The sequence below is a fragment of the Coregonus clupeaformis genome, unplaced genomic scaffold (assembly GCF_020615455.1).
Source record: "Coregonus clupeaformis isolate EN_2021a unplaced genomic scaffold, ASM2061545v1 scaf1791, whole genome shotgun sequence".
Classification (NCBI taxonomy): Eukaryota; Metazoa; Chordata; class Actinopteri; order Salmoniformes; family Salmonidae; genus Coregonus; species Coregonus clupeaformis.
In genome coordinates this window covers 30,001-46,130 of record NW_025535245.1, presented here as the reverse complement: position 1 = coordinate 46,130, position 16,130 = coordinate 30,001, and the positions used below count along the sequence as shown (strand labels likewise).

The following is a 16,130-nucleotide window of genomic DNA, read 5'->3' as shown; positions in this document are numbered from 1 at the left end:
ACAGCATAACTCAGCGAACTGAAATCTTTATTCACAGATTCAGAGCCTGCAGTGACATCAGTCGTGACATCACAGTCGTGACATCACAGATATGACATCACAGCTGCGACATCACAGAATGACATCACAGCCGTGACAACACAGCTGCGTCATGCGATGGGTTACAGCCGTCAATCAACAAGCAGCTAGCGACCGCTAGCTAACATGCTAACAAGGTTTTGTAGCTAGTGTCTGCTAACATGCTAAGGTAGCTAGCGTCCGCTAACATGCTAACATGCTAACATATTATGTTAAAAAAAATATAAAACTTTCAAAGGTATTGAAAGCGTATAAAATGTACACGTCATTGATGTGAGTCAGTGGTTACAGTGTTAAGCTGAGGAGAAACAAACAGAACACTGTTGTCTAAAATAATATATAAAATAAAGTATATCGAAATAATCCACCAACATGTTCACACCGGTGAAATGTTCAGAAAGTATGGTAATGTCAGACAGAACTAGTGTTGTGATTGGGCGATGGAACGTACAGGGCATCATTTGGGCTACTGTAATTGGCTGGCAGCTAAGGTCCTTGTCCAATCAGGTGAGGGGTTGTTGTGGGGCGGAGATCAGCACAGTTCTGTCTTCTTTGGTTGTTGTTGTTTTGTTCTCTTTCTCTCTACCAGTTCTCTTGGCCCCTGAGGAAGACAACAGAACATTTAACATTATTAACAGCATCAAAATACTGGGAGGGATGAGAGGAGAGGAGAGGAGAGGAGAGGAGAGGAGAAGAGAAGAGAAGAGAAGAGAAGAGAAGAGAAGAGAAGAGAAGAGAAGAGAAGAGAAGAGAAGAGAAGAGAAGAGAAGAGAAGAGAAGAGAAGAGAAGAGAAGAGAAGAGAAGAAAGAAGAGAAGAGAAGAGAAGAGAAGAGAAGAGAAGAGAAGAGAAGAGAAGAGAAGGAAGAGAAGAGAAGAGAAGAGAAGAGAAGAGAAGGAGGAGAGAGAGGAGAGGAGAAGAGGAGAGAGAGAGGAGAGGAGAGGAGAGGAGAGGAGAGGAGAGGAGAGGAGAGGAGGTGGAGAGGAGAGGAGAGGAGGTGGAGAGGAGAGGAGGTGGAGAGGAGGAGGAGAGAGGAGAAGAGGAGGAGAGAGGAGAGGAGGAGGAGAGGAGAGGAGAGGAGAAAGACAAAAGAGTGACCAATGACAGAAGAGATGCTTTGTGGTGCTTGTGCTCGAATCAGTTTGAGTGGGACTAGGGGACGGTATCAGTAGCAGTGGCTTGTCCACGGCTGTCCCCATACTCCAAGGCACAGGTTCTCTCACAGGTTCTCTGTTGCCGGTTACGAGTGGCTACTCGAAGAGAGAGGGCGGCCAGGTTCTCTGTTGCCGGTTACGGGTGGCTACTCGAAGAGAGAGGGCGGCCAGGTTCTCTGTTGCCGGTTACGGGTGGCTACTCAAGAGAGAGGGCGGCCAGGTTCTCTGTTGCCGGTTACGGGTAGCTACTCGAAGAGAGAGGGCGGCAAGGTTCTCTGTTGCCGGTTACGGGTGGCTACTCGAAGAGAGAGGGTGGCCAAGTTCTCTGTTGCCGGTTACGAGTGGCTACTCGAAGAGAGAGGGCGGCAAGGTTCTCTGTTGCCGGTTACGGGTGGCTACTCGAAGAGAGAGGGCGGCAAGGTTCTCTGTTGCCGGTTACGGGTAGCTACTCGAAGAGAGAGGGCGGCCAGGTTCTCTGTTGCCGGTTACGGGTGGCTACTCGAAGAGAGAGGGCGGCCAGGTTCGGTGGGTACGCCCCACCGCTTGCCTCTCTTCCCAGACTTGTTGTTGAAGGGTCCGGTCCAACCTCGGTGATCCGGTCCTACGTAGACCGTGACAAGCGCTGCATAGCGTGCCAGCCAGGTTGGCTAACTCGCAGAGGCGAGCTAGCTGTAACTATCTATCTATCTATCAGAGGCGAGCTAGCTGTAACTATCTATCTATCTATCTATCAGAGGCGAGCTAGCTGTAACTATCTATCTATCTATCTATCTATCTATCTATCTATCTATCTATCTATCTATCTATCTATCTATCTATCTATCTATCAGAGGCGAGCTAGCTGTAGCTATCTATCTATCTATCAGAGGTGAGCTAGCTGTAACTATCTATTCCTGCCTCCCCATGGTGGAGTTGATCTATTCCAGCGTCATGGCAACCCCATTCCTATTTCCCCCAGCGTTATGGAGTGGAGGAAGAAAGGTTTTCAGGCCTCTGATGAGGAAACAGCCCCCGAGCACTTGGCTCAGGTAACCCCTGGAGGGAGGGGCCTTGGCACGAGTCTGATGAGGAAACAGCCCCCTGAGCACTGAGTCTAATTTTTATGCGTGCGGTCCAATGCTGGGTGCCAGCCGGTTACCGGAACGTGTCTAACCGCCTTAACCGAGTGAGGCTCGTTGTGACAACAGTGCCCCCAGGTGGCCAATCAGGGCACGTCACTGATCACTGAGCCCTGGTACCCAGAGTGGGCCGGACTTTAGGCATAACATCGTTTCTTTTACCCCGAGTTCCGCATGAAAAGTGTCCCTTATGTGAGTTCCCTTCTCCATGTTCAGACACACGGTTGTCAAGAGTGGTGGACATGGAAGAAGAACCAATCTCTCCCAGTCCACAAGGTGGCGTCCCGCCCCCTCAGAGTCATGAGAGTCATGGGAGGCTCGCTGTCTGCTCCGACCAATGGCGGGCATGCGCAGTGTCGTGGGAGGCTCGCGGTCTGCTCCGACCAATGGCGGGCATGCGCCGTGTCGCCCTGGATAATGTGAATAGTAGCCTCTGCAGAGTCCCCAACAACCAGATGTTCCGGGTTTTCAGGGGAAATGGAAAGCGAGCCTGTGACGTGTCATTAACAAGGAGACGCTCCTCCTCATTTACTGGATTGGTTGAACAGAACAGAACAGAACCGACAAGACCAGTATGTAGGGGATCTAGTTCCAGGCGTTTCTTTTACGCCTGCTACGTCGGGGTACAGGCTACAACTTGATGTTCGTCCCTCCACGCTTCTGCAGCGTCATCACGTCGACTGTTCCCGAGGCTTCAGCGCCCGTTTCGAGAGAGGAAATATCCTCCCGTCTCCAGAAGCAGGCAATCCGTTGAAGATCCAGGACGGCTGGTACAGACGGTATTTCCTGGTTTCCGAAAAGGGACGGGACTTTGCGTCCCATTCTAGACCTACGTGCCCTCAGCAAGCACCTCAGAGTCTACAAACTCAGAATGTTCACGAGCCGCCGGCTATTACAGCGATTGGCTGGTTGCGGCGGAGTCGTGGGAGCAAGCAACGTTACACACATCCATTCTACTGTCCCGTATTCAGTCTCTAGTCTTCATAAGAAACCAGAAAAAGACCTGTCTGACTCCCTCCCAGCGCGTTCTGTTTCTGGATCTTGAGCTAGACTCACTGGGTTCCGGCTCTGCTTAGACACATTTCAGCTGGGTCACACAGTGCATTGTCGCCAGTGCATACGCCCTATGACTACTGGGGACAATGGCTTTGGGTTATTAGTTGAACTACATGTAGTTCACTACTCCCCAACATGGATTGAGAGAGAGAGAGAGGGAGAGAGAGAGAGAGAGAGAGAGAGAGGGGGGAGAGAGAGAAAGGGGGAGAGAGAGAAAGAGAGAGAGGTTCGTTTGTGTTCAATATTAGATTGTGTTCAGTATTAGTATTAGATTGTGTTCAATATTAGATTGTGTTCAGTATTAGTTTGTGTTCAATATTAGATTGTGTTCAGTATTAGATTGTGTTCAGTGTTAGATTGTGTTCAGTATTAGTTTGTGTTCAGTATTAGTTTGTGTTCAGTATTAGTTTGGGCCTCAGTGTTATTTCTAGTGGATCAGTGTTTCCATGGAGACAGTGTCCACATGTTATTGTGAAGTGGAAACGTCTAGGAGCAACAACAGCTCAGCCGCGAAGTGGTAGGCCACACAAGCTCACAGAATGGGACCGCCGAGTGCTGAAGCGTGTAGCACGTAAACATATTCTGTCCTCGGTTGCAACACTCACTACCGAGTTCCAAACTGCCTCTGGAAGCAACGTCAGCACAAGAACTGTTCATCTGGAGCTTCATGAAATGGGTTTCCGTGGCCGAGCAGCAGCACACAAGCCTAAGATCAGGGGTCGGCTGGAGTGGTGGAAAGCTCACCGCCATTGGACTCTGCAGCAGTGGAAATGCGTTCTCTGGAGTGATGAATCACGCTTTGGCGGACAACAGGAGAACGCTACCTGCCCAAATGCATAGTACCAAATTTTAAGTTTGGTAGAGGAAGAATAATGGTCTGGGGCTGTTTTTCATGTTTCGGGCAAGGCCCCTTAGTTCCAGTGAAGGGAAATCTGAACGCGACAGCATACAATGACATTCTAGACGATTCCGTGCTTCCAACTTTGTGGCAACAGTTTGGGAAAGGCCCTTTCCTGTTTCAGCATGACAATGCCCCCGTGCACAAAGCGAGGTCCATACAGAAATGGTTTGTTGAGATCGGTGTGGAAGAACTTGACTGGCCAGCACAGAGCCCTGACCTCAACCCCATCGAACACCTTTGGGTTCAATTGGAACGCCGACTGCGAGCCAGGCCTAATCACCCAACATCAGTGCACGACCTCACTAATGCTCTTGTGGCTGAATGGAAGCAAGTCCCTGCAGCAATGTTCCAACATCTAGTGGAAAGCCTTCCCAGAAGAGTGGAGGCTGTTATAGCAGCAAAGGGGGGACCAACTCCATATTAATGTTCGACGAGCAGGTGTCCACTTAGTGTATTTCCCCATAGATGTGTTGTACCGAGACTACTGACTGAAAGGGAATGTAACGTTATGACTATAACTACTGTTCCCTGAAGGAGGGAAAACAACATTATGACTATAACTACTGTTCCCTGAAGGAGGGAAAACAACATTATGACTATAACTACTGTTCCCTGAAGGAGGGAAAACAACATTATGACTGTAACTACTGTTCCCTGAAGGAGGGAAAACAACATTATGACTATAACTACTGTTCCCTGAAGGAGGGAAACCAACATTATGACTATAACTACTGTTCCCTGAAGGAGGGAAACCAACATTATGACTATAACTACTGTTCCCTGAAGGAGGGAAAACAACATTATGACTATAACTACTGTTCCCTGAAGGAGGGAAAACAACGTTATGACTATAACTACTGTTCCCTGAAGGAGGGAAAACAACGTTATGACTATAACTACTGTTCCCTGAAGGAGGGAAACCAACGTTATGACTATAACTACTGTTCCCTGAAGGAGGGAAACCAACATTATGACTATAACTACTGTTCCCTGAAGGAGGGAAAACAACATTATGACTATAACTACTGTTCCCTGAAGGAGGGAAACCAACATTATGACTATAACTACTGTTCCCTGAAGGAGGGAAACCAACATTATGACTATAACTACTGTTCCCTGAAGGAGGGAAAACAACGTTATGACTATAACTACTGTTCCCTGAAGGAGGGAAACCAACGTTATGACTATAACTACTGTTCCCTGAAGGAGGGAAAACAACATTATGACTATAACTACTGTTCCCTGAAGGAGGGAAACCAACATTATGACTATAACTACTGTTCCCTGAAGGAGGGAAACCAACATTATGACTATAACTACTGTTCCCTGAAGGAGGGAAACCAACGTTATGACTATAACTACTGTTCCCTGAAGGAGGGAAACCAACATTATGACTATAACTACTGTTCCCTGAAGGAGGGAAACCAACATTATGACTATAACTACTGTTCCCTGAAGGAGGGAAAACAACATTATGACTATAACTACTGTTCCCTGTTGTGTGTGTGTGTGTGTGTGTGTGTGTGTGCGCGTATGTGTGTGTGTGTGTGTGCGCGCGCGCGTGTGAGTGTGTGCGCGTATGTGTGTGTGTGTGTGTGCGCGCGTATGTGTGTGTGTGTGTGTGTGTGCACGCGTATGTGTGTGTGTGTGTGTGTGCGTGCGTGCGTGTGTGTGTGTGTGTGTGTGTGTGTGTGTGTGTGCACGTGTATGTGTGTGTGCATGCGTATGTGTGTGTGTGTGTGTGTGTGTGTGTCTCTGTGTGTCTCTGTGTGTGTGTGTGTGTGTGTGTGTGTGTGTGTGTGTCTCTGTGTGTGTGTGTGTGTGTGTGTGTGTGTGTGTCTCTGTGTGTGTGTGTCTCTGTGTGCGTGCGTGCGTGCGTGCGTGCGTGCGTGGGTGCGTGTGTGCGTGTGGGCGTGTGTGCGTGTGTGCGTGTGTGTGTGTGTGTGTGTGTGTGTGTGTGTGTGTGTGTGTGTGTGTGTGTGTGTGTGTGTGTGTGTGTGTGTGTGTGTGTGTGTGTGTGTGTGTGTGTGTGTGTGTGTGTGTGTGTGTACCTACTCTTCAAACACATCCTCTGTGTCCATCCTCCTGTAGTGCTTGGCCAGTTTGACCGACAGGATGATGCTGGGGATCAGGAAGACACAGCAACCACTCAGACCAAACCAGAACATGTTCTATAACACACAGAGAGAGAGATCAATATAACCTTAACTCAGACCAAACCAGAACGTGTTCTATAACACACAGAGAGAGAGATCAATATAACCTTAACTCAGACCAAACCAGAACGTGTTCTATAACACACAGAGAGAGATCAATATAACCTTAACTCAGACCAAACCAGAACGTGTTCTATAACACACAGAGAGAGATCAATATAACCTTAACTCAGACCAAACCAGAATGTGTTCTATAACACACAGAGAGAGATCAATATAACCTTAACTCAGACCAAACCAGAACGTTTTCTATAACACACAGAGAGAGAGATCAATATAACCTTAACTCAGACCAAACCAGAACGTGTTCTATAACACACAGAGAGAGATCAATATAACCTTAACTCAGACCAAACCAGAACGTGTTCTATAACACACAGAGAGAGAGATCAATATAACCTTAACTCAGACCAAACCAGAACGTGTTCTATAACGCACAGAGAGAGAGAATCAATATAACCTTAACTCAGACCAAACCAGAACGTGTTCTATAACACACAGAGAGAGAGATCAATATAACCTTAACTCAGACCAAACCAGAACGTGTTCTATAACGCACAGAGAGAGAGATCAATATAACCTTAACTCAGACCAAACCAGAACGTGTTCTATAACACAGAGAGAGAGATCAATATAACCTTAACTCAGACCAAACCAGAACGTGTTCTATAACACACAGAGAGAGAGATCAATATAACCTTAACTCAGACCAAACCAGAACGTGTTCTATAACACGGAGAGAGAGATCAATATAACCTTAACTCAGACCAAACCAGAAGGTGTTCTATAACACACAGAGAGAGATCAATATAACCTTAACTCAGACCAAACCAGAACGTGTTCTATAACACACAGAGAGAGATCAATATAACCTTAACTCAGACCAAACCAGAATATATTCTATAACACACAGAGAGAGAGATCAATATAACCTTAACTCAGACCAAACCAGAACGTGTTCTATAACACACAGAGAGAGAGAGATCAATATAACCTTAACTCAGACCAAACCAGAACGTGTTCTATAACACACAGAGAGAGAGATCAATATAACCTTAACTCAGACCAAACCAGAACGTGTTCTATAACACACAGAGAGAGAGATCAATATAACCTTAACTCAGACCAAACCAGAACGTGTTCTATAACACACAGAGAGAGAGATCAATATAACCTTAACTCAGACCAAACCAGAACGTGTTCTATAACACACAGAGAGAGAGATCAATATAACCTTAACTCAGACCAAACCAGAAGGTGTTCTATAACACACACAGAGAGAGATCAATATAACCTTAACTCAGACCAAACCAGAACGTGTTCTATAACACACAGAGAGAGAGATCAATATAACCTTAACTCAGGCCAAACCAGAACGTGTTCTATAACACACAGAGAGAGATCAATATAACCTTAACTCAGACCAAACCAGAAGGTGTTCTATAACACACAGAGAGAGAGATCAATATAACCTTAACTCAGACCAAACCAGAACGTGTTCTATAACACACAGAGAGAGAGATCAATATAACCTTAACTCAGACCAAACCAGAACGTGTTCTATAACACACAGAGAGAGATCAATATAACCTTAACTCAGACCAAACCAGAACGTGTTCTATAACACACAGAGAGAGAGATCAATATAACCTTAACTCAGACCAAACCAGAACGTGTTCTATAACACACAGAGAGAGAGATCAATATAACCTTAACTCAGACCAAACCAGAAGGTGTTCTATAACACACACAGAGAGAGATCAATATAACCTTAACTCAGACCAAACCAGAACGTGTTCTATAACACACAGAGAGAGAGAATCAATATAACCTTAACTCAGACCAAAACCAGAACGTGTTCTATAACACACAGAGAGAGAGATCAATATAACCTTAACTCAGACCAAACCAGAACGTGTTCTATAACACACAGAGAGAGAGATCAATATAACCTTAACTCAGACCAAACCAGAACGTGTTCTATAACACACAGAGAGAGAGATCAATATAACCTTAACTCAGACCAAACCAGAACGTGTTCTATAACACACAGAGAGAGAGATCAATATAACCTTAACTCAGACCAAACCAGAACGTGTTCTATAACACACAGAGAGAGATCAATATAACCTTAACTCAGACCAAACCAGAACGTGTTCTATAACACACAGAGAGAGATCAATATAACCTTAACTCAGACCAAACCAGAACGTGTTCTATAACACACAGAGAGAGAGATCAATATAACCTTAACTCAGACCAAACCAGAACGTGTTCTATAACACACAGAGAGAGAGATCAATATAACCTTAACTCAGACCAAACCAGAACGTGTTCTATAACACACAGAGAGAGAGATCAATATAACCTTAACTCAGACCAAACCAGAACGTGTTCTATAACACACAGAGAGAGAGATCAATATAACCTTAACTCAGACCAAACCAGAACGTGTTCTATAACATACAGAGAGAGAGATCAATATAACCTTAACTCAGACCAAACCAGAACGTGTTCTATAACACACAGAGAGAGATCAATATAACCTTAACTCAGACCAAACCAGAACGTGTTCTATAACACACAGAGAGAGAGATCAATATAACCTTAACTCAGACCAAACCAGAACGTGTTCTATAACACACAGAGAGAGAGATCAATATAACCTTAACTCAGACCAAACCAGAACGTGTTCTATAACACACACAGAGAGAGATCAATATAACCTTAACTCAGACCAAACCAGAACGTGTTCTATAACACAGAGAGAGAGATCAATATAACCTTAACTCAGACCAAACCAGAACGTGTTCTATAACACACAGAGAGAGAGAGATCAATATAACCTTAACTCAGACCAAACCAGAACGTGTTCTATAACACACAGAGAGAGAGATCAATATAACCTTAACTCAGACCAAACCAGAACGTGTTCTATAACACACAGAGAGAGAGAGATCAATATAACCTTAACTCAGACCAAACCAGAACGTGTTCTATAACACACAGAGAGAGAGATCAATATAACCTTAACTCAGACCAAACCAGAACGTGTTCTATAACACACAGAGAGAGATCAATATAACCTTAACTCAGACCAAACCAGAACGTGTTCTATAACACAGAGAGAGATCAATATAACCTTAACTCAGACCAAACCAGAACGTGTTCTATAACACACAGAGAGAGATCAATATAACCTTAACTCAGACCAAACCAGAACGTGTTCTATAACACACAGAGAGAGAGAGATCAATATAACCTTAACTCAGACCAAACCAGAACGTGTTCTATAACACACAGAGAGAGAGATCAATATAACCTTAACTCAGACCAAACCAGAACGTGTTCTATAACACACAGAGAGAGAGATCAATATAACCTTAACTCAGACCAAACCAGAACGTGTTCTATAACACACAGAGAGAGATCAATATAACCTTAACTCAGACCAAACCAGAACGTGTTCTATAACACACAGAGAGAGAGATCAATATAACCTTAACTCAGACCAAACCAGAACGTGTTCTATAACACACAGAGAGAGAGATCAATATAACCTTAACTCAGACCAAACCAGAACGTGTTCTATAACACACAGAGAGAGAGATCAATATAACCTTAACTCAGACCAAACCAGAACGTGTTCTATAACACACAGAGAGAGAGATCAATATAACCTTAACTCAGACCAAACCAGAAGGTGTTCTATAACATACAGAGAGAGAGATCAATATAACCTTAACTCAGACCAAACCAGAACGTGTTCTATAACACACAGAGAGAGATCAATATAACCTTAACTCAGACCAAACCAGAACGTGTTCTATAACACACAGAGAGAGAGATCAATATAACCTTAACTCAGACCAAACCAGAACGTGTTCTATAACACACAGAGAGAGAGATCAATATAACCTTAACTCAGACCAAACCAGAACGTGTTTTATAACACACAGAGAGAGAGATCAATATAACCTTAACTCAGACCAAACCAGAACGTGTTCTATAACACACAGAGAGAGATCAATATAACCTTAACTCAGACCAAACCAGAACGTGTTCTATAACACACAGAGAGAGATCAATATAACCTTAACTCAGACCAAACCAGAACGTGTTCTATAACACACAGAGAGAGAGAGATCAATATAACCTTAACTCAGACCAAACCAGAACGTGTTCTATAACACAGAGAGAGAGAGATCAATATAACCTTAACTCAGACCAAACCAGAACGTGTTCTATAACACACAGAGAGAGAGATCAATATAACCTTAACTCAGACCAAACCAGAACGTGTTCTATAACACAAAGAGAGAGAGATCAATATAACCTTAACTCAGACCAAACCAGAACGTGTTCTATAACACACAGAGAGAGAGAGATCAATATAACCTTAACTCAGACCAAACCAGAACGTGTTCTATAACACACAGAGAGAGAGATCAATATAACCTTAACTCAGACCAAACCAGAACGTGTTCTATAACACACAGAGAGAGAGATCAATATAACCTTAACTCAGACCAAACCAGAACGTGTTCTATAACACACAGAGAGAGAGATCAATATAACCTTAACTCAGACCAAACCAGAACGTGTTCTATAACACACAGAGAGAGATCAATATAACCTTAACTCAGACCAAACCAGAACGTGTTCTATAACACACAGAGAGAGAGATCAATATAACCTTAACTCAGACCAAACCAGAAGGTGTTCTATAACACACACAGAGAGAGATCAATATAACCTTAACTCAGACCAAACCAGAACGTGTTCTATAACGCACAGAGAGAGAGATCAATATAACCTTAACTCAGACCAAACCAGAACGTGTTCTATAACACACAGAGAGAGAGATCAATATAACCTTAACTCAGACCAAACCAGAACGTGTTCTATAACACACAGAGAGAGAGATCAATATAACCTTAACTCAGACCAAACCAGAACGTGTTCTATAACACACAGAGAGAGAGATCAATATAACCTTAACTCAGACCAAACCAGAAGGTGTTCTATAACACACAGAGAGAGAGATCAATATAACCTTAACTCAGACCAAACCAGAACGTGTTCTATAACACACAGAGAGAGAGATCAATATAACCTTAACTCAGACCAAACCAGAACGTGTTCTATAACACACAGAGAGAGAGATCAATATAACCTTAACTCAGACCAAACCAGAAGGTGTTCTATAACACACAGAGAGAGAGATCAATATAACCTTAACTCAGACCAAACCAGAACGTGTTCTATAACACACAGAGAGAGAGATCAATATAACCTTAACTCAGACCAAACCAGAACGTGTTCTATAACACACAGAGAGAGAGATCAATATAACCTTAACTCAGACCAAACCAGAACGTGTTCTATAACACACAGAGAGAGAGATCAATATAACCTTAACTCAGACCAAACCAGAACGTGTTCTATAACACACAGAGAGAGAGATCAATATAACCTTAACTCAGACTAAACCAGAGACACACACACACACACACACAGAGAGAGACACACACACACACACACACACACACACACACACAGAGAGACACACACACACACACACACACACACACACACACACACAAGAGACACACACACACACACACACACACACACACACACACACACAGAGAGAGACACACACACACACACACACACACACACACAGAGACACACACACACACACACACACACACACACAGAGAGAGACACACACACACACACAGAAAGACACACACACACACACACACACAGAGAGAGACACACACACACACACACACACACACACACACACAGCTGTGTATCTCACCACTGAGTCGACTATGAAGCTACAGGCGACTATCTCCATGGAGTCCATGATGTTACTGATGGGCTTGCACTGAGCCACCTCCCCTGTCAGCTAGGACACACACACACACACACAAACACACACACACACACACACACACACACACATATTGGTTAAACATTATGGAGGAGAGGTTAGGACTGGAGGTCCTGGAGGAGAGGTTAGGACTGGAGGTACTGGAGGAGAGGTTAGGACTGGAGATACTGGAGGAGAGGTTAGGACTGGAGGTCCTGGAGGAGAGGTTAGGACTGGAGGTACTGGAGGAGAGGTTAGGACTGGAGGTACTGGAGGAGAGGTTAGGACTGGAGGTACTGGAGGAGAGGTTAGGACTGGAGGTACTGGAGGAGAGGTTAGGACTGGAGGTACTGGAGGAGAGGTTAGGACTGGAGGTACTGGAGAAGAGGTTAGGACTGGAGGTACTGGAGGAGAGGTTAGGACTGGAGGTACTGGAGGAGAGGTTAGGACTGGAGGTACTGGAGGAGAGGTTAGGACTGGAGGTACTGGAGGAGAGGTTAGGACTGGAGGTACTGGAGGAGAGGTTAGGACTGGAGGTACTGGAGGAGAGGTTAGGACTGGAGGTACTGGAGGAGAGGTTAGGACTGACTGGAGGTACTGGAGGAGAGGTTAGGACTGGAGGTCCTGGAGGAGAGGTTAGGACTGGAGGTACTGGAGGAGAGGTTAGGACTGGAGGTACTGGAGGAGAGGTTAGGACTGACTGGAGGTACTGGAGGAGAGGTTAGGACTGGAGGTACTGGAGGAGAGGTTAGGACTGACTGGAGGTACTGGAGGAGAGGTTAGGACTGGAGGTCCTGGAGGAGAGGTTAGGACTGGAGGTACTGGAGGAGAGGTTAGGACTGGAGGTACTGGAGGAGAGGTTAGGACTGGAGGTACTGGAGGAGAGGTTAGGACTGGAGGTACTGGAGGAGAGGTTAGGACTGGAGGTACTGGAGGAGAGGTTAGGACTGGAGGTACTGGAGGAGAGGTTAGGACTGGAGGTACTGGAGGAGAGGTTAGGACTGACTGGAGGAGAGGTTAGGACTGGAGGTACTGGAGGAGAGGTTAGGACTGGAGGTACTGGAGGAGAGGTTAGGACTGGAGGTACTGGAGGAGAGGTTAGGACTGGAGGTACTGGAGGAGAGGTTAGGACTGGAGGTACTGGAGGAGAGGTTAGGACTGGAGGTACTGGAGGAGAGGTTAGGACTGGAGGTCCTGGAGGAGAGGTTAGGACTGACTGGAGGTACTGGAGGAGAGGTTAGGACTGACTGGAGGTACTGGAGGAGAGGTTAGGACTGACTGGAGGTACTGGAGGAGAGGTTAGGACTGACTGGAGGTACTGGAGGAGAGGTTAGGACTGACTGGAGGTACTGGAGGAGAGGTTAGGACTGACTGGAGGTACTGGAGGAGAGGTTAGGACTGACTGGAGGTACTGGAGGAGAGGTTAGGACTGGAGGTACTGGAGGAGAGGTTAGGACTGGAGGTACTGGAGGAGAGGTTAGGACTGACTGGAGGTACTGGAGGAGAGGTTAGGACTGGAGGTACTGGAGGAGAGGTTAGGACTGGAGGTACTGGAGGAGAGGTTAGGACTGGAGGTACTGGAGGAGAGGTTAGGACTGGAGGTACTGGAGGAGAGGTTAGGACTGGAGGTACTGGAGGAGAGGTTAGGACTGGAGGTACTGGAGGAGAGGTTAGGACTGGAGGTACTGGAGGAGAGGTTAGGACTGGAGGTCCTGGAGGAGAGGTTAGGACTGGAGGTACTGGAGGTGAGGTTAGGACTGGAGGTACTGGAGGAGAGGTTAGGACTGGAGGTACTGGAGGAGAGGTTAGGACTGGAGGTACTGGAGGAGAGGTTAGGACTGGAGGTACTGGAGGAGAGGTTAGGACTGGAGGTACTGGAGGAGAGGTTAGGACTGGAGGTACTGGAGGAGAGGTTAGGACTGACTGGAGGTACTGGAGGAGAGGTTAGGACTGGAGGTACTGGAGGAGAGGTTAGGACTGGAGGTACTGGAGGAGAGGTTAGGACTGGAGGTACTGGAGGAGAGGTTAGGACTGGAGGTACTGGAGGAGAGGTTAGGACTGGAGGTACTGGAGGAGAGGTTAGGACTGACTGGAGGTAAGGTACTGGAGGAAAACACTGACCTATAGTAACAATGACAGTTCAGTTAACCTGTTTAGTGTTGCAGTGACAGTTCAGTGACCCTCCAAACAGTTAAACAGTTAAACAGATTAAATCACATTGATGACCAAAGAGAGGTTCACTTTAAAAATTGTAACATTATATTAAGATAACTGATCATTAATAAATATAAATAAATACATACACTGAGTATACTAACATTAAGAAAACCTTCCTAATATTGAGTTGCCCTCAGAACCGCCTCGATTCGTCAAGGCATGGATTCTACAAGGTGTCGAAAGCGTTCCACAGGGATGCTGGCCCATGTTGACTCCAATGCTTCCCACAGTTCTGTCAAGTTGGCTGGATGTCCTTTGGGTGGTGGACCGTTATTGATACACACGGGAAACCGTTGAGCGTGAGAAACCCAGCAGCGTTGCAGTTCTTGACACAAACCGGTGCGCCTGGCACCTACTACCATACCCCGTTCAAAGGCACTTACATCTTTTGTCTTGCCCATTCACCTTCTGAATGGCACACATACACAATCCATGTCTCAAGGCTTAAAAATCCTTCTTGAACCTGTCTCCTCCCCTTCATCTACACTGATTAAAGTGGATTTAACAAGTGACATTAATAAGGGATCAAAGCTTTCACCTGGATTCACCTGGTCAGTCTATGTCATGGAAACAGCAGGTGTTCTTAATGTTTGTACACTCAGTGTATATTTATATAAAAATATATATATAAACGCAACATGCAACAATTTCAAAGATTTTAATGAGATACAGTTCATATTAGGAAATCAGTCAATTGAAATAAATTCATTAGGCCCTAATCTTGACTGGGAATACAGATATGCATCTGTTGGTCACAGATACCTTAAGGTAGGGGCGTGGATCAGAAAACCAGTCAGTATCTGGTGTGACCACCATTATGCAGCGCGACACATCTCCTTCACATAGAGTTGATCAGGCTGTTGATTGTGACCTGTGGAAATATTGTCCCACTCCTCTTCAATGGGTGTGTGAAGTTGCTGGATATTGGTGGGAACTGGAACACGCTGTCGTACACGTCGATCCAGAGCATCCCAAACTTCCTCAATGGGTGACATCTGATGAGTAGGCAGGCCATGGAAGAACTGGGACATTTTCAGCTTCCAGGAATTGTGTCCAGATCTTTGCGACATGGGGCCGTGCATTATCATGCTGAAACATGAGGTGATGCCACCTGATGAATGGCACAACAATGGGCCTCAGGATCTCGTCACGATATCTCTGTGCATTCAAATTGCCGATGATAAAATGCAATTGTGCTCTGGCAACAGCTCTGGTGGACATTCCTGCAGTCAGCATGCCAATTGCACGCTCCCTGAAAACTTGAGACATCTATGGCATTGTGTTGTGTGACAAAACTGCACATTTTAGAGTGGCCTTTTATTGTCCCCAGCACAAGGTGCACCTGTGTAATGATCATGCTGTTTAATCAGCTTCTTGATATGCCACACCTGTCAGGTGGATGGATTATCTTGGCAAAGGAGAAATGCTCATTAACAGGGATGTAAACACATTTGTGCGCAACATTTGAAAGAAATAAGCTTTTTGTGCATATGGAAAATTTCGGGGA

At 45.4% G+C, this 16,130-nt stretch overlaps 1 protein-coding gene across 1 annotated transcript in view; it reads right to left on the bottom strand.

Annotated features, from left to right (window-relative positions):
- LOC121561921 (prominin-1-A-like) overlaps window positions 1-16,130 on the bottom strand; it is a gene marked incomplete at its 5' end in the record, with an annotated part of 38,982 nt that continues 22,852 nt past the window's right edge. Inside the window, 3 exons of the mRNA XM_045218767.1 lie at window positions 1-679; window positions 6,362-6,477; window positions 12,353-12,442. Of these exons, the coding sequence (XP_045074702.1) occupies window positions 661-679; window positions 6,362-6,477; window positions 12,353-12,442 (225 nt within the window). The remainder of the gene's footprint in view (window positions 680-6,361; window positions 6,478-12,352; window positions 12,443-16,130) is intronic.